At 37.0% G+C, this 20,303-nt stretch overlaps 1 protein-coding gene across 1 annotated transcript in view; it reads right to left on the minus strand.

Moving 5' to 3' along the window:
* The window catches only part of Smchd1 (structural maintenance of chromosomes flexible hinge domain containing 1), a 113,768-nt gene that overhangs the window by 53,197 nt on the left and 40,268 nt on the right, over window positions 1-20,303 (minus strand). The window contains exons 14-21 of the mRNA XM_031368725.1: window positions 19,745-19,858; window positions 18,967-19,073; window positions 17,973-18,055; window positions 17,695-17,808; window positions 10,393-10,470; window positions 9,767-9,886; window positions 6,553-6,697; window positions 1,535-1,631 (exon numbers count right to left, since the gene is read on the minus strand). Coding sequence (XP_031224585.1) covers window positions 1,535-1,631; window positions 6,553-6,697; window positions 9,767-9,886; window positions 10,393-10,470; window positions 17,695-17,808; window positions 17,973-18,055; window positions 18,967-19,073; window positions 19,745-19,858 — 858 coding nt within the window. The remainder of the gene's footprint in view (window positions 1-1,534; window positions 1,632-6,552; window positions 6,698-9,766; window positions 9,887-10,392; window positions 10,471-17,694; window positions 17,809-17,972; window positions 18,056-18,966; window positions 19,074-19,744; window positions 19,859-20,303) is intronic.

The raw sequence follows: 20,303 nt of genomic DNA on the forward strand, positions 1-20,303 counted from the left end.
TTTAGGTTAAGTAATGCTTATTAAAATGTTTTCTGCTACATCTCTCTAGATGGTTAAGAGCATGACTGCTATTCTAGAGGACATGAGTTTGATTCCCAGAACCCACATTGCAGCTCAAAACTGTTAACTTCTGTTTCAGGGGATTCAATGTCCTCTTCTGGCCTCTTCAGGCACCTGGATGGCCGTTGTAGGCACAGGTGTGTACACACAGGCAAAAAACCCACCACACAAAATAATAAAATATTTCCAACTATAAGTCTTTTGAATTTTAGAAAATCTGGGTAAACAAAACTATTTGGGAAATGAAGCAAGTCTATCATGAAACTCATCTATTTTTTTACCTTAAATACTAAAACTTCAGGTAACTTTTGTATTTCAGATATATTCATTTTGACTGCCATCTATCAAATGAGGTCAAAGGTAGAATGTTTTACCTGTGGTATATGTCAACATTCTAAACATTTCAGATCAGGGCTGCTCTGCCAGAAATATCTGAAGAGCCTTACATGTTTCTTCTCTTTATGTTGGGCTATGCTGGGAGGTTAAGCCTAGGGCCTTCCAAGTACTCTAACATAGACCCAGGTTCCAGCTGGCTCTATTTTAAACACAATATTGACAGAAAAATATCTGTATCTTTCTTAACTGTATCATTTAACAAAGATTTCCTTTTACCTAATTATCAAAGATAATTAAGATAGTATGTAGTGACAATTTTGGAATTTTGGTTTCTTTAAAAAACACAGAAATATTATAAGAATGTATTTTCATTTTAATCTCAGGTGTGGGATATAGGGCTGCTTTGGACTACTGGCAGTAGCTGACTGTGATTTTCTTCATGTTCTAGCAGAGACATGGTTTTGACAGCCATAGATAATTTCTGTGATTGTGTGACATTTGGAATTCTGAGAACTTTTCAGAGGGTATATAAATGCAAGCCCAACCCCCTCTCCAGCTGTGGTTGGGACTGGTTGTGGTTTGTTAGTAGTCATGCTCAAAGAAGAAACAAAAGGAAAGTAATTAGATGTGAGGATCTCTTTCTCCCTTTCCCTCTCTCTTTCCTCTACCTTCTTTCTCTCCTAGCTAGTGACTGGGGGTGAAACAAGGCTGGGGGCAATAAAGAGTGGGAAAAAGAAGAACCCACTAAGTAGCAAGACCAGCTATAATAGTCAGCTAAAGTTTACTGATTTATAATTGTGATTTCTGTTCTAAAAAAATAAAACAAGAGGTGGGGGAATACTATCAGAGAAAAGCTAAATAAATGGTTCTGAAGGAAGATTAAGACAGCTAAAAAGCATTTAACTCAAAGATGTTGAAATGACTTCAGTAATAAAATGACAAAGTTTCATAAAGATCTAACTGCTAAGTCAGATAACACAGTGCTGACAAATTTCCAGCAACTTAGAATTATTATAATCTGGGTTAACAAAACAAAAAAACAACAAAAAGAAAACCCAGATCATTTCACATTAAATTTCCTACTTACCATAAGAGAAACCAAATAACAAATATTGTAACACTGATTTATAATGCTTACCTTGCCCTGACAAGAGTTAACTGGACCCTTAGCCACGACACCTTGAATTACACAATTTGGGCCTTTGGTTATTTCTTCATAATGTAAAGACAGACCACTAGAAAAAAAAAACGAACAGATTATTTTTAAATTCCCTTGCACCATCTATAAAATCTGCATATGTGTGACTGACATGTTTAACTCATGTTTCTAATAAAAAATTTAATTTGATTATTTGATTTAAATAAGTAGAAATAAAGGAGAAAATTCCTAAGAAAATTACCTTTTCCCCCCCTTGACTCAGGGAACTGATATAAAGCCAAATTTGCCTCAAACTCATAATTCTCCCACCTCAGCCTCCCCAGAAGTAGAATTACAGACGTGTGCTATTCTATTTAGCTTTAAATTTTTCTATTATAGAAAAAATATGACCAAGCAAACACTGTAGGTGGTACTGATGAGGTAAATGCTGGAAATAACACCACATATTGTCATACAATAAAGAAACCACATGTGCTGAGTTAGTCAAGACACAAGGAATGAGGTGAGACAAGCTATATGTCAACTTAAACATGACATAATAGCACGCCTGCCATTGTGCAACCATTCCTACAGTGAAACCCAAGGCCTTGCCATAACTGGTTTGGACCAACAGGGCTAAGTGCTAATTCTTCTTTGCTTTAATGGAATGGATTCTCGCTAGCACTAGTGTTACAGAACTGGCTTTTCTGTTATGCATCTAGTACGGTGCCAGTATTATTAAAACAAACAAAGAAAAAAAACAAAAGGAAAGAAAAAGAGGTGTGAAAGAGAAGATATAAGCAAAAAGTATAGCCTAGTCTAGAAGAGCCCCCAATCAACCCTGGAGTCTACCTCAGCTTCCTTTCATTAGGCTTTCCATAAGCGTGTGACCCAGTAAGAATATCAATATGCAACTCCTGACCCAGATTCTCACTGCTGATACAATAAGAAAGAACACAAAGGAAGACCACAACACATGCCTAAGAGAAGAAATACTCAAGCACAACAGGTTCACATGGTGGACACATGCTATCTTCATCCTTTCTATGGATCAGTTCAAATCTTTACTCAGTAAAATTGTAGGTGATCTCTGCAGCCTTGTGGGGGTTGTAGAGATAAACCTGGTGGAGGAAAAAAGTGGCACGGAGAGTCAGATGCCACAGGCTTCTGAAACTCCTCAAAGAGACCTGATCCACCACTGTATACAGTGTAAAATCTGCTATGGCTCCCACCACACCAGTAAGAAAACACAAAGGACCCCAGGCGGTGGCTGATTCCTCTGTCTTCAGAGAAATCTCCCTGGGGATTGGACCCTCCACTACCAGCTTGTGGACAGGCAGGTGAATCAGGTTTGGCTGAACAACACAGGTTGCACCCTGATCTGCCCTTGAATACATAAGCATACCCTAACTGGCTAAAAAGCTATATGTAAGCCTATGTAATAAACAATAAAGTTCTATCTGCCCTCTGAGCTGGTCTACAGAGTCTGAAACCCGAGCATCTTAGTCTCCACTTTCCCCTCACTTCTTGGTCCCTATCCCATACTACTTAATAGACAGAATGGCATCAGGGAAGGTGGTGTTCATGTTGATAGAAGCTAAATCTTTTTTCTATTGCTATGTACAAGTAACACCTAGGGTAGCCTTGATCCTCAGGTAAAGAGAAAAAGGTAAACAGTTCATCATAAGCTAAGAAAAAGCTCCATCTTTCTCTCAAGCACAAAATGCAAGTATTTGTAGGTATTTTCTGAATAATCAGATTTAAAATGAAACATGAAGATCTCGACAGCCTTTTGATTTTACAACTGAGTAACCTTTTTCATTTCAACTTATTCTAACAAAGTAAGTGTTCTCATAAACAAAACATCAAAGCTTGTTCTACATATAGAAAGAGATGAAGAGGGAAAAAACTAAAAAGCATAACAATTTAAAATTTATTTATTTATTTGGTTTTTCGAGATAGGGTTTCTCTGTGTAGCCCTGGCTGTCCTGGAACTCACTCTGTAGACCAGGCTGACCTCGAACTCAGAAATCCATCTTCCTCTGCCTCCCAAGTGCTGGGATTGCCCAGCTAAAATGTACTTATTATGTGTGTAGTATATGTGCACACTTGTAGTTCATAGTGCAACAACCAAGTTGTTGTTCCGAACTGGTAAAAGATCAGAATTAGAACTGACAGATGTAGCAAACAGGAGGCTCAGTTAATATATTATTAAGGTGCTTTCTGCATATGCTTAAATAGCCTTACATTCTTAAAAATAAAAAATAAAAAAGTGCTTTCTGTCCTAACTCTTAACCCACAGAGGCAACATGAAATAACTTGATGTCTACTAATCAATTATTGTTCTGTCTCCCTGCCCTTACTTTACAAGAAATAACTGCATTTATTTATTGTTTTAATGTTTCATGTTATTTTTTAATTCTCTCTGCATGGGTTGTTATGCACATTGAGAGCAGCAGGTGCTTGAAGACAGCAGAGATGCCAGGTCTCCTCTGAGTAAGATCTGGTGGTTGTGGGCTGGCCCAATCTGGGCACTTCAATTGAAATCTGGTCCTCTAAATAGAGTAGTACATGTGCTTAATTTCTAAGTCTTCTCTCTAGCCCAAAGGGTTGCTTTAAGAGATCAGTGTGGACAGATGGCTCAGTGGATAAGGATACTGGCCACCAAGCTGAAGGTGTGAGTGAATCACTGAGATGACCTTTTACCTTCACATACATCAACAACTTAAGTCTCTCCTTGACTACTAGACTTTTAGCATGTGTGACTCTTTTGATTTTTTTTTACCCTATTCTGTTGGTATTTAAACAATGGCTTCCTGTAACATATTTAGCAAAACCAATATTAAAGCTGCAAAATGATATACAAAGTAGCTCTGGCAAGATGCGGAGATCTGCTTTTGCAGACTCTTTAGGTCTCCATAACATGAAAAGAAAAGTTTTATTACTAAAGCAAATACAAGGAAAAGGTAAATGTAAGAAGAGACAAAGTCAACGAAAAACAAAACTCAGGTCAAGAGAAAATTCAATTCATAGTTACAATAAAGAAAAAAAATCGAAGAATCAAATGTGTCATAGATAATACCCCAAAAATGATAATGCCCACAGATCTTTAGATCCTAGATCTCCACTCCTCAACACTAACAGGTATCTTAACGTTTCCTTTAGAACAGGTGCAAAGAAAAGAGCATTGGACTAGAAGTACAAGGCAAGCTAACAGTGGTAAGAAGAGAAAGAACACTAAGGACAGCACAAAGCAGAGCCCTGAATCAAAGCACGTAGGGATGGAGACCCCTTCATCCTCCACTCCTAGCCCTGAATCAAAGCATGCAGGGATGGAGACCCCTTCATCCTCCACTCCTATCGCAGGCCTGTTCCTTGACTAGTCAGAAACCAGCCTTAGCCGTTGTAAGGAAAAAGACTGAAAATTATTCTCTGAGGAAACTACCGTGCCCAAGTACTCACTGCTCACCACACAGACCTAGTCTCCCAAGTTTATTCCCAGTCACAATCAGATTCTTCGAGCCCACATTGATTCTGGGAGCAGACATGTGCTTACCCAGCAGAGAGTAAGCCATTAGTAGAAGAAATAAAATGCAAAGGCTCCCAACTGCTCCCTGAACTCTGGTACTGCGATCACTTCCCCCCCCCCCCCCCCCCCCCCCCGAGACAGGATTTCTCTATGTAGCTCTGAAGACCAGGCTGTCCTCGAACTCAGAAATCCGCCTGCCTCTGCCTCCCAAGTGCTGGGATTAAAGGCGTGCGCCACCACCGCCTGGCTGCGACCACTCTTAAGATGATTCCCACAACAGCATTTGTTACAAACTGTTTGAGTGGCATTTATCTGGTGTCACAGACCTGCTGATGTATACTTTACAGACCTGTGTTGTGTGTGCCTATGGAGCTTGCCAAGGCATTCACTTTCACCCGTCTGCTTAAAGCTCCCCTGAGGGGACTCCACCCCTCCCACTGTTGTGTAGCTCTGTACATAAGGACCATTTATTTCTCTTTCATTACTACTGAAATGCTCTCTTGCTCTGCCTACTCTTCACTATATTTCAATGCCTTCCCACAGTAGCCAGCTCTTCCTGGAATTCCACATCTAACATTTTGTTTTAACAAGCAGAGAACCATTAAAGTTATAGCTATCACTAATCCACCATTTCCAACAAAATCATTTGAAAGGCATAAATTTAAAAAAACATCAAAACAACAAAAAGTAACAGAGTCAGATTTTTTTCCTGACTTTGCAAATATCCTTAGCAGGTTGCCTGTAATCACATGATGACTTTAACATTTATTCAATAACAGAACATTTCTTTTGTATCTATCTTTGTTTTCTGGAATGCAGAGGAGGATTTGGGTGCAATTCTCTTTCCTGACCATGCAATACAGAAGAGAGAATAAAGGAACCTCACACATGAAGGTGGAGGAAGAGTGAGAGAATAACAATTATAAAAGTAAAGGAATAATCAGCTAGGCATGGTAGTGCATACCTGTAATCCTAATACCCAGTAGGCAGATGCAGGAGGATTACCCCAAGTTCAAGACCAGCTTGATCTACACAGTGAGTTCCAGGTCAACCAAAACCATCTACCAAGACTGTTTCAAAAAATGAGAAGAGAAACAGTGTCTTCCATGTTCAAACACAAGCTCAATTACCTGGGTGTGGGGAATGGAACTCAGGTTCTTGAGCTTACATGTTTATTGGCTGAATGAACCTCTATACTTCAGTTATTATCACTAAGCAAACAGCAGCGACTAACAGAACTGTCACAGAATAACACAACATGCTTGCAAAAAGGAAATGGAGTAAGACCCCCCAACAACTTCAACAGTAAATCTAATAAATATACTTCCTCAAAGCAACTTATACAAGACACTGTAGTCTCAGAGGATGGCCTGGGGCCAAATAAATCCCCTGGAATCATAATACCAATGCTAAATTTATATAATTTACTCATGAAAAAGCAAATACTTAGCAAAAACAAAAACACAATACAAAGAAATCCTTCAATTACCTTGCTTCAAGAACTGGCTCAATATCAGATAATAGTTGGGTAGTGTGACCAAATTCATCCTGTAACTCCAGAGGAATATTAAATGGAACTCCAACACGAAAAGGAGAATCCAGAAGACCAAACGAAAACTTTTCTGGCTTGCCCTCTTTAACAAAACAAATGGGAAAGGAAATTAATTACCCAGTAATTTATGTAATTTACAAAACTCTACCTAATTATTTAATAACTTATTGAAGGTCAGAAATAGATCCATTTATGAGGGAAATAATGAAAATGGCATTTTAAATTATGCAAGAACTAGAAGATGGCTCAATAGTCAAGCACCTCACTGCTCTTACAGAGGACACAAGTCTCTTCCCAACACTTCTGTCAGGTAGTTCACAATGTCAGTAACTCCAGCTTCAGGGCTTCTGGTGCCCTCTCCTGGCCTCCGTGAGCACTTGTACACATATCCACGTACTGATATGTAATTAAAAATAAAACAAACTCTTAAAATCTGTGCAAAAATTTAACTAGTGCCATCAGCCAAAATGTGGAAATAAGTATAGAAATTCAAGGGGTAGATATCAAAGTGTTTCTCTAATTTTATTCATATTATTATCACTGAAACAGTCTCACTATGTAGGCTGCCCTTAAACTTACAGCAATCCTCCAATCTTACTTCCAAAGGCTAGATTATAGATAGGTATATAAATCATGCCAAACCTATAATTGTTTTTAAGGTGTCAAATTATAAGACTATAATGAAGGGTGCCTATGCCCTTAATAAAGAATTTCTAAGATAAAATGTTTTCATAAACTATAAATGGATTTGATGAGCTTACAACAAGAAAATAACAAAAGATAACTGTAACACACACAATATAAGACACTAAGATCCAAGGGGAAAATGATCTATTAGTATTGTCTCAATTATATAGTGTAGACACATATACACATTCCTGTGTGCACATAGTCACACAGTGTTAGGAACCAATTCAGCCTTGAGTACACTCTATCTCTGAGCTTCCATTCTATCCATGAGCCATCTATTCTCAAAGTATGATCTCTAGGCTACCAGTTTCAATGTTCCCTTTGGAATTAACTGGAAATAAAACTTAAGAATCCATCCTTAAACATGCTGAATCAGAAACTATTACAGCCAGGTGTACTGACACAGATATTCAGAACACTGCCTAGCTGGAATAATTCAAGGTTAGCCTAGGCACTTTATTGAGATCCTATCAAAAAATAAAGATCACTGGAGATATCTGGTGAGGCCTTGCCAATCATCCATGAGGCCCTAGATTCAATGCACAGTACAAACACACACACATGAGGATATTCTTAAAGCGACACCCAGGAGGCTTTACTTTAAAAACCCCGCCAAGGTAGTTCAGTTACAAACTCAAATTTAAGAAGCTTCAAACTAATAAACACTGTTAATAAAAAAGCTTTCAGACGATACACAATGGACTGGAATAGAAGCAATTCATACCTTAAAAGTAAAATAAATTGCTTAACCACTAATTTTGCTTTGTAAATATTGAGGTCAGATGAAACTAGCTTGTAGGAAAAGAATTTTATGTCTATTGTTGAGTTCTACACATAGCTTTTGAGATTTCTTGATATTAACCCTAAAGAAACTGACAACAAGAAGCTTATTTTTTTGTCAAAAAATTAAAACCTAAATGGTTCAACAGAAAACTGTTTAAAATATAACATATCTACACCATGAAGTAGATGTCCAGAACAAGAATTAATTAAAAAAAATAAAACCTTGGGGCTGGAGATATGGTTCAGTGGTTAAGGTGAGGTTCCAGGTTCAATTCTCAGTACCCACATGGCTGCTCACAACCACCTGTCACTCCAGATACAAGGCTTCAGAGCTTTCTTTTGGTCTCCATGGACACAAATATGATGCACAGATACGTGGAGGAGAAACACCCATACATATTAAGTAATTAGGAAAAAAAAGTAAGTGATCTACTGGTCCTTCTAATTAAAAAACAAGCACACCACTCAAACTTCTTAAAAAAAAAACTCTTAATAATGAACCTACAGACTTTATGAGATCTAAATGTACAAAACAAAACAAAAAACACTAGTAAAAACATGAACACTGAAGACCACATGCTGAAATTTAAGTGAGCATTTGTGGAATAGGCTAAGATCATTAAATCCTTAAATGCCCGCAAAATCACACAACAATATATTCAAGCTATAATGAAACTGGAACATAATTGAACGATTTGTTGAAATTGGCCTAAGTTCCCCAAATCACTGTTGCTCAGCATAGACAGAGAAGTGAAACAGCTTCCAAATCCACAGCAAAAGAAGACAGGCCTATTCTCTGTGGATGTGTGAAACTGACTATGCAAGTAAGGAAAAACACTCTCAAGAAGAGACCTTCTATCATTAACAGCCTTAGAGAACAGAGGTATTCAATCCATGGAATGGGAAGGGAGCGCTTTAACAAGGGAGGAACACCGAATGACTCAATAGGGTGAAAAGACTCAACAGTAAGCCAACAAATGTTAAACCTATCTCAAGTAATAAACAAACAAATAAATAAAAGCAAGAGATGAAAAGGAGAAAAAAATTAATATAAGTCTGTAACCCCAGTATTTTCATATTAAATATTTTTAAAAAATAGAAAATCAAGTTATTTCAAGGAAAACAAAACATGTTTCAAAACTAAAGTGTTAAACTACACAGCAGCTGATAAAAATGAATCTATGATCATGAAACTGAAAATTTCAGAAACCAAGGAAAAAAACTTCCTCAAAAACCTGAAACTATTCAAAGATTTAAGAATCAGAATAGCTATAGACTATGCAAAGGATAAAACTAATTAAATAAAATTTTAAAAGATGTCTTCAGAATTAAGAAAGAACAGGAATGACTAAGTACTTTTATAACTATTTATAAATCAAGATGTCTACTCATTATATGTCTTTTATTGAATTATACAAATACCTTCCCTTGATTTAAAATGGCACCATCAGCAGACTGAAATACAGTGTTGGGGCTGGAGAAATGGCCCAGCAGTTGAGAATACTGACTGTTCTTCCAGAGGTCCTGAGTTCAATCCCCAGCAACCACATGGGGGCTCACAACTATCTGTAATGGGGCCCTATGTCCTTTTCTGGTGTGTCTGAAGACAACAGTGTACTCATATACATAAAATAAATAAATAAATCTTAAAAAAAAAGAAATATAGTACTTTGCTTACCTTTAACAGAAAATTTAATTGCTTTAGAAGGTAGTGATCTTCCTGCATAGGTATCTGCATTACTTTCATTCAATACCACTTGTAATTTCAATGTGTAATTACCCAGTTTCTGGATATTTTCTGGACAAGTGAAGAAAAGTTAAAAACTGTGTCAACATATACTGATTTATAATTTTCTTTTTCAGTTATATGGGTATCTCACAAGACTACCCAGCCTGCTCTTAAGCCAGTACACTCAAGTGGCTCTCACAGTTGAGCTCCCTGAGGAGCTACTATTGATATGAACCACAATGTAGGGGTAGAGCTTTTGTGTAGTGGTGATGGGATCAAACCCAGGGCCTCAACCATAGCAGGCAAGCAGGGAAGGGGTTGGAGAGATAGCTCAGCAGTTAATACTATTTGTTGCTCTTGCAGAAGGACCAGGTTTAGTTCAAAACCACTCATAGCTTCAGTCTCAGGAGATTTGATGCTACTCTTCTGGTCTCCTCTGGCTCTAGGCATGCACAGTGTGTGTATACACACACACACACACACACACACACACACACACACACACACACACGCAGACAAAACACATAACAACTATTTAATATAAAAAATAAAAAATAAAATTCAGAGTAACTCACCCATTTTTTTAAACCAGTAAGGCCATTTCCCTCCATGTTGACTGATATGTGAAATGATTTCTTTATTTCCATTTGAAGCTTGATAAAAGAAAACAGAAATACTGCCTTGAAAAACTGAGTATAAAATAAATCTATGAGGTGTCACAATAGCATCAAATACAGTTATATTTATTTGCTGTCTTGAGCTTCAAAATATATAATACCATCTTATGCAAATGAGCAAAAACAACAAAAGCTTTTATTATTTAGCTCATTTTAAGTGCTTTTATTTGAGGAGTGCAGTAATGGGTCAGAAGAAAATACCTCTATACAAACAAAAAGAACTATACAAAGAATCTACAAAACCAGGAGCTGGTTCTTTTGAGAAAATCAACAAGATAGATAAACCCTTAAGCCAGACTAACCAGAGGGCACAGAGACAGGATCCAAATTAATAAAATCAGAAATAAAAAGGGAGACATAACAATGAAGTATATCTTAAAATAATCATTCTGTTTGAATATTAACAGTTGAAAATAATAAAATCATGTTCTACAGACATCATGGAAATATTGATAATTTTTCTTATTGTGCTTGAAATTAGCATTTTCTTAATGTTTAACTTCAAAGAGTTTTTGCTATTTTGAAATTTTTAAAACATACTGATAAAATAATTTTTCTACTAGACCATTGATAATCTTTTTTAAGTAAATTGATTGTTAGACAATATACACAGATATATAATGTGTTTTAAATACTCTCACTATGTCAGATGGTATCATATAAGGGCTTTTGAATATATTTCTTAATGATTCATTTTTAATATTTTATGCTCTTTTTCTATGCTTAATTCCCAAAAAAAATTTTGTATGTTTTGAAACAATTTAGTATTCAACATTAGATATAGGATCCTCAGTTATGAATAATATTAAATATTCATTAATGATATTTTTAGGGTATGAAAGGATTTGAATATAAAAGTTGAACAAATGTTATATATTATTTGATTCTCAAAATACTCAGTATTATTAATATGTTTGATGTATAAAATGCATTTAAATAAGAAAAAAATTATTTGCATTTCCCTAGTGGCTAAGAATTTGAACTCTTCAGAATATTGGTCATTTGTATTCCTTCTTTTGAGAACTCTGTATTCTGCTCCTTAGCCTATTTGTGTGTATGTGCTTTTATTGTTTAGTTTTTTTAATCCAAGTTATACTCTAGATACTGACCCTATCAGATGTGTGCGTAGAGATTCTCTCTCATTGTGCAGACCGACTCTCCATGTGACCGTTTTTGCTGTACAGAGAAGCTTGTCCATACCATTGGGGCCCATTTGTGAACTGCTGGCCTCACTTCCCGAGTGCCTAAATCATTATTCAGGAGTCTTTACTTGATGCTTCTGTTATGTCAAGGCCTTGGATTCATTTGAAGGGGATTTCTATGTAGAGTGAGGGATAAGAATTTGGCTGCATGGTTCTATAGGCAGAGATCCAGTTTTCTCAGCACCACTTGTAAAAGAGGTAATCTTTCTGAGGGAAAGATTATTTTTGGCATCTTTACAAAAAAAAAGTCTAGATCTTATATTTTGTTCCATTGATCTACAAGTTTGTTTCTGTGCCAGTATCTTGCTGCTTTTACTATTATTTGTTTAGAGACAGGGTCTCTCTATGTAGCCTTGCCTGTCATGGAACTCACCATATAGACTAGGCTGGCCTCAAGCTCACAGAAATCTGCCTGACCCGCCTCTGCCTCTGGGCATCTCATTCACTGGGATGATGAAAGGCATGAACCACTATGCCCAGCCAGACCTACCCATGATCAGAGTTACTTTCTGTGTTTCCAAATGAATTTTCAGATATTCTTTTGTGTTTCTTGAAGAATAGCATTGGTATTTTTCTGGATTGCATGAATCTACAGACTATTTTTTGGTAAGACATCCCTTTTCACAGTACTGAATCTTCCAATCCATGAGCACAGCAGTTCTTTCCGTCTTGTAGTGTGTTCTTCAACTTCACTCTTAAAAATTTTAAAAACTTTTACTTGATTAGGTTTGACTCAAAGTGATGATTTTAAAAGAAATCATGGGTGGGATGATCTCCCTGATCTCCTCCTGAGCCTGAACTATCACTGGAGATACACAGGCTTCTGTTACACTGACTTTTTATCCTCTCACTTCCGGAGTGATCAGCAGTTCTAATTTTTCTAGTCAAGTTCTTAGACTTTCTTATGAGTAAAATATTTACCACGTGCAAAAAAGGGATACTCCTCTTTGTCTATCTGTACCCCTTTCATTTCCTCTTGTCACACTGAGGTAGCGAGGCTTCCAGCATGTTGATTCAGGGTGAAAAAAGGGAGTATCTTTGTCTTGTTCCTGATTCTAGTGGAACCCTTTTGAATTCTTTCACATTTAATATAATACAATGGATTGGAGTTGGCTCAGCAGTTAGGAGCATGTCTGTCTTTGTAAAGGACTAGCATTTGAAGCCTAGTGCCCACAATGTGAGGTCCATATACCCTTGTATTCCAGCTCCAAAATTCAAAACCCTCTTTTGGTCTATGTAGGCACATGCACTCACTCACTCAGACCACAGACACATAAATAAAAATTAAGTCTTTTAAGAATAATATAATGTTGGCTCTCAGTATATTGAATATAGACTTTACTACATTGATTATGTTCCTTCTTTTTAAGTTTCTTCAGGGCTTTTCTATCATAAAATGATATTGGATTGTTAATAATCTTTTGTAATCTGTTAAAATGATCATCTATTTTCTACCCTTAAATCTATTTATGTGATATATTAAATTTACTAATTTGTGTATGTTGAATGATCCAGGTACCACTAGAATAAAATCTATTTGATCATGTTTAATGATCTTTTTATGTTCTCTTATAAGTTTAGTCAATAAATTATTTTGCTGAAAATTTCCATCTGTATGTCTATTGGGGAGATTTGTCTATAGTTTTCTATTTCTGTTATGTCTTTATCCAGTTTTGGTATCAGAGTAATATTGGATTTGGCAGTGTGGCTTCTTTTCCTTATATATTAAATAATTTGAGAAGCATTTATGTTTGTCCTTCTTTTAAGGTCTTGTGGAACTCATCAGTGAATCCTTCTGAGCCTAGAATTATCAATCAGAAACTCTTTTCTATCCTTTAAATCAAGATTTAAATTTTACAGGGTCAGGCACGGTCATACATGCTTGTGATTCCAGCACTTAAGAGGCAGAGGCAGATGCATTTCTGTGAGGGAGTGTAACCTAGCCAAGTAGGGCTATGGAGTTAATACCCAGGCATGACAACAACAAATCCAAGCTATACCTGAGTAAAAGTCTCTAAAGCGAGCTTTTCAGACTACACAACCAGTTACCTCACTACCAATGAGAAAGGAGTTAGAGGAGACTGAACCAGGCCAAGGATCAAGAGCGTGTGTAAGAAGGCTCTAGGCTGTTCAACACATGTTCAATCCATCAAACTCCACATTACAACTCCTCTTCTTCCTCCTTTCCCTCACTGAGCATTATTATGGAGCATTAATTGACAGTAGTTTCAAATTTAAAGAAAGACAACAAAAAATGAATCAAGACTAGCCTGCATACTGCCTTTCACATGAATTTTAAACAATATATTAGAAAGAATGATTACTCAGAATAAAAAGACATATCATTTAGCAATGACTCAAGCATAGAACATAATGAAAGTGTTACAAGAGAGATGAAAGGTAAGTTTAATAGTCAAAGTAGTTAAAGAATCATCTTATTAGTACTAAAAGCAGGACACGTAGACATGTGGTTCTTGATTTAGTATTTAAGAAACATGGATTACCTATAAAAATTGATTCGTCTTATGAATCAGAAACAACATGTTGCGGGAAATATCGAAAATGAATCCACCCCACAAACTCTTTTTCCTGCTGGACCACGTTCTAATGCCGGTACCATCCAGCTACAACACTATGTCCAAGCGGGCTCTTGCTATTTTCTCCTAACTAGCAGCAACATCTCACTCACATGCAAAGCTTTATACACCCCCACAGTCATTCATCTAGTGCCTAGTACCCAGTAAAGTATGACTCTTAAGGCTTAATTATCTAATCAGGTTTATATAATAATAAGATCATAATTTACAAGATGCCAATACAATAATTTTAGAGCCCAATGATAAAGACAATGTTTTAACCCAATTACCCTAACTTTGTAAAATCTTTAACTTGGTTGTTATAACCACATGCGATCTGAATCGTCATCTGCCTCCATGATGATCAACTCTGCCACCTTCCTGCTTTCTGCCCTTTTCCCTCCTCAACTTCTAGCTCCACTTCTCTATTCCTGTCCAATCACAGGCCTGTCACTGCCCTAATGTGATTGGACAGAGAAAATCCTGCAACAAACTGACATAGGTCCAATTAAACTTCTAAATAATCTCCAATTTACAAAAATAAGAATAGCAGAACAAATTAAATGATATTACTAACATTGTGGTATCGTGAAAAACAAAGTAGTATCATCAGCATACAGAGTCTGTCTTTAAGACCCCATCCCAAAGCCAAATAAAATAAAATTTGTAGATGCTCAAGCCTCTTTTATAAAATGAGATATCATTTATGTACAATGGAGGCACTATTTCCCATATAAGTTTTATTCTTTGGGCTTTTTAATTTTTTTTTTGTTTTTAGACAGATGTCAAAAACATGTAGCCCAGTCTAGCCTGGAACTCATTATATTAGCCAGGGTGGCCTCAAACTTACAGTAATTCTTCTGCCTCAGCTTCCCAAGTGCTGAGACTATCAGAATAAACAGCATAGTGGGTTTGTCCATACACTTTAAATCATTCTTAGAGTACCTGCAATCCTCATACAACATAAATAGTGTATAAATATTTTATACGCAATTGCTTAAAACAATGACAAGGAGGAAATAGGATGTTCAGTACAGATGCAATTTTCCTTCCAAATTTTTTTTTTATCCTGCAGAAGTATAGATGGTCCAGTGGGTAAAAATACTTGCTTTACAAGTATCAGGACTGAGTCTGAATCACGAGCACCATGTCAAAAACAAAGTACACATGCAAAGCACTGTGTACAAACAGATGAATCTCAAGGGCTGGTTGAAATGACAAGTAAACTTTTCCAGTGAGAGCCCTGACTCAAGGCAATATGGAGACAGAAAGACAGACAGACAGACAGACAGACAGACACACACACACACACACACACACACACCCCTACATATCCTTCTTACCATGAGTTGGTTAAATAAGCAGAAGCAGATGTGAAAGTATATGACAAATTTAACCTGACAATTGGGTAAAAATGATATAACACTGTGCTGTGTAGTTAGCTAGCCATTCACTACAGCAGAGTTAGCTGTACTCTGCAGCTGTATCTGTAGGACCCTGAAAGGCACCCTAGTTCCTGGTTGAAAAAAAGCTAGAAACTCCGGTGACCCTGAAGAGACAGAAAGTGTTTCACCCTGCTCCTGGGCACCCAGCTCCTGTCATGTAGCTACAGTCCCCACAGGCCTCCATATATTTGTGGCCATTAGTAAGTAACATAAGGGCAACACCCCAATCCCCTCCACAGGTAGAGAATGTGTCCTGTGGTAGACTCAAGACAGATCTCCATTTTAATGAGGTACCTAAAAGCCTGGAGGACTTAGCCAGTAAACTCTCCTTCCCAGACATTCCTCCCTGCAAAAGGTATTTAACCTCAACCCCACCCTGAGAAGTGGGGTCGGTTTTACTCATCCACTTTCCGCCATGACAACAAATGACTTAAAACCACTAATTGCCTCTTTTTCATCGAGATCCATGGGGATCCGTGGGGAGCCATGAAGGTCTTTGCCTATAGAGCCGCCATCTAATCTCCCATAGAAGGTCTCTCTACACTCCCAGCCAAACCCAAGCCAAACTCAGACCATCTGCCCAACGACAAGCCAAAGACTCTATCCCAAAGGGACCAGTCAGTGCAGTCCCTTCTTTTCTCCCTTTCTCCCCCACTCCACCCCTACCCCCACCCCTCCACCCCCGCTAGATCTAGCCCTCCCACTCCATTCTCAGCTCTTCTGCAGCATCCAGCAGTGCCTGGTTGTCCCAGAGCCTGAGAACCCAGACAGCCCTGGCCTCATCGCAGGCCTGGGGACCCTTGAGCCAGCTCTGACTGTCCTGAGCCTCAGACTGCACTCCCTTACCCCTGGAGCAGTGTCCCCATAGCTTCCCATAGCCTGCAGTCACTGGCCCTTGAAGGTGGGGGATGGGGGGCTGAGGGGGCATTGAAGCCTCAAGTGGCTGTGCCCTGTGACAGAGCAGAAGCGGACCATTAACCCTACAACGACTCATGAGCTGCAGGGGCTTCAGAGACTCAACACCCATACTAGTAGTGGTTTTATGCAAACACCTCTGTGGGGAGCACATATGGAGTTAACTTTGGCTGACTTCTTGCTTATGATTAATCATGAATGAATCTGCTGACATATGTCTTTTAATTAAGACATGCATTATATTCTGCCAAGTTCCTCTGCTTATATATATGTCCTTAAGAGACTGCCTAAGCCTGAAGAAAATGGCCTTGGTCATAGATCCTGCGTACCGTAAACCTACCATGTAAGCATTTGTGGTTATTGTATAACTTCCTAGAACTGGTCATGCTTTGTGTTGCTTGCCTTTAAAGGACATTGAGAGAATGTACTCGATGGAGTATTTACTGTTAGCCCTCCAAAACTCTAATCTTTTTGATGAGGACAGATGTTTTAAGTGTATATTTCAACAATTGTTTCTAATGCTTGTGGCTTTGCTTTCCATGGTATTGTGTAATATAAAAAGGCTAAGAAAAGTAAACTCATTGCTGGCATGGTATTGACCTACAGCCCTCCCATATCTGTCTCTTTGCTTCTCCTTTCAGTCTTTTCTATCTTTAATCATCGCTCCCTGCTCCGAGGTTGTTTGACTTGTGCTGGCAGGAAGGTGCAAGTGGCGCCAGAACAGCCTTGCTCTAAAAAAAATCCTAGGCTTGATCAAATCACTTCTCCTTTCCCAATTCCTGGAAATGTACTCCAAATTCCTAGAAAAACTCATAGGGATTTTACAGATTTGATTTCTTTATTCAAGTAATAAAAAAAAATTCCCTATTCCTTGAGTTTTGGGCACTTAGCTATTCCTCAGTTGGGTTGTCCCACCTGGCTTTTTGGACAAGCACATCTTAATTTCTATTTTGTAACTTTAACCAAATTTTCTGTATTAACCATTTTAAAGACATGAAAAATTAAAGACACTCATTTTTTTCTTACATATTGACAAAGGCCCATGTTAATCTACAGACTTACTGTGTAGTATGACTTTAAGTTCGACCAGGAGCTTCTTTGATCCTCCATGACTTGTTCCTGGGAGCTTCTGCATTGCTTCCCCCTTTTTGTTTAGAATTTCAATTCTTAATGCACCTGTGAGCCCAAAATGAAAAGGGTGTCAAAATTACCCACTGAGAATCTGGAATCTCTTCATGCTGCATTTTAATATTTTACAGTTTTCTATATATTAGAAGTAAACAATTTGAAAAAACCCAATAGACAAAACCAATGGGAGGGGATACTAGAAAACAACATACCGATTGGCGTTCCAGCAGGCCTAACTTCATTTGGCAATAATTCATCTCCTTCAGGCCAAGTTACAGACAATCTATCAGGAAGCCTATTATAAAAATTAACATATTAATGTTTTTTGAATTCAGTTAATAACAGCATTAACTAAAAATATGCAAATTAATATCATATTTGCATCATACCACAATATCATACCAGAGTATCAGGTACCTATTGATACATTTTTGAAAAGTTAAGCCTAGTCTTGCTTTGCCTAATAAAAAGTCAAAATAAAAATCTATCTTGATATTAACACTTGGATATGATGTTTCTCTTGATTTGTAGTATAAATACCTCTTAAAGGCAAAATAAAATTTCCTGAAATTTATTCAGAAATTAAATAGCATTATTACCTTAATTCAAAAATAGAAATTTAATCTATTCAATTTTCTTTCCTTTTTTTTGTTTGTTTGACTTTAAAGTGATGGTGGCAGGGCCCTTTCTACCACCTCTCTATGTTAATACATGCTGTCCTGGAACTTACTATATAGCTCAGGCTGGCCCTCAATGTCCCACTCCAGTCTCCTGGAGGACCATATGCTACTATCTTACTAGCTGCTCTTTTACTGTTCTTTACTTCCTAGAAAGAGCTAGTTTCCTCTGGCTAAACTACACAAAATTATTCTAAATGCCTTTGTCAAGGTATAAATAGATGTGACACTTTAGACAAGATTTTTATCTTTTTCTACAAATCTAGGTTCCTGTCTAACTATAACTCTCAATATTTAACATTAGAGTTTACCTCAGGGCACATGAAACATAAAAAAATACTTAAAATAATTTTTTTAAAGACTTTTTTTGAGACAGGGTATCATTAGGTAAAACTGGTTGGCCTGGAACTGCTACATAGCCCAGGCTGGCCTGGAACTGTAGAGACTGGCCTGCCTCTGACTACCCTATGTGCTACTGTGCCTAGCCCAATTCTTCTATCATTTAGACTTGTATTTAAGTTCAACTTACCTTGCCATTTCATCTTCTACATATTTTCTAATTGTTTTCTCAGCTACTGTCCTATCCAGCTTTGCAATGGGCACAGTTTTTATTTCATCATACAGCGCCTGGGGTTCCTGAATAAAAATTTACACCAACATTGCAAATAAAAAAATTTAAACTTAGTTACAAAGCCAGGTTACTTAGTTACTAAACAATCTAATCCAGTTACTTCTTCATCAATTTTATCCTAATAAGTATGCAAATGAGAGTTAGCTATTCTTAAATATTTAACTGTTTAGCTTCACTTTTAAAAATCTAACTTTAAAAACATATTCCTCTGTGCACACATAGAATGAGTATGTAGACAAGTGTGGAAGTCAGAGGACAACTCTTGGAGATTGTCTTCTCTACCTCTAGTGACTGTTCTCACTTTTTATTTGACCTATATAATCCTAACAAAATTCAAATAGGAAGAAACAATATAAGAAAAAAAATTTTTTTTAATCTTAAGAGTTATTTATTTTTGAAACAGAATTCTGTCCAGGGATTATTTGTCTGTGAACCTAATAGAAATTTGCCTTTTACAAAAGTACTATGATACTAATAAGAATATGCATATATGTAAGAAATTGGACATATAAAGTAATGTAGATTATTATGAACATTAAATATGGAACAGAAAATTATGCTGACAACAATCACTTCCAAAATGCAAGTGAATTTTAAAGTATCTATATCTTTACTCCACTATTACATAAGAGTGACTCCATGAGACTTTCATATATGCACTCACTTGCTTTCTTACCATTGCAATCTGAACTTCACCTCCTGTAGCGTACACTTCTCCATCATGATCACCATGAAGGAAAAATCTTACAATGCTTCCATAATAGAGAGGAAGTGTCTTGATTGTCTTGACCTAATATTTAGCATTAAAAAACAATTCAGTTTAATAATAACTACTTCATATAACTCTTATGCATATGAAAAATACTCTTATTAACAATTACTACAAAAAACAATAAAGCGAATGAATAAAAAGTGTGAGGCTAAGCACTTACTCTAAGCAAACCTGTGTTGAAAGGAGCTCTCTATTTATAATCTCTACACTTGGAAGTTGAACACAAGTTCCTCAGTTACAGGCCAGTCTAAAACCACATAGTGACACTGTCTCAAAACTCAAAATCTGAATCTCTTCCCTTAAAAAGGTAGTATCAGTAGTTTCATTGAGAAATTTAAAACAAATCAGAAATAAGCTATTTTGATACATCTCTACATTAGGTAGAAGGACAAACCCACCAACTTAATGGTTTATATTTTCCAGAACTGGTTATCTAAAAAACATTTACTCAAGCCCATGAAGA

This window comes from Mastomys coucha, unplaced genomic scaffold (genome assembly GCF_008632895.1).
Source record: "Mastomys coucha isolate ucsf_1 unplaced genomic scaffold, UCSF_Mcou_1 pScaffold14, whole genome shotgun sequence".
Taxonomy (NCBI): Eukaryota; Metazoa; Chordata; class Mammalia; order Rodentia; family Muridae; genus Mastomys; species Mastomys coucha.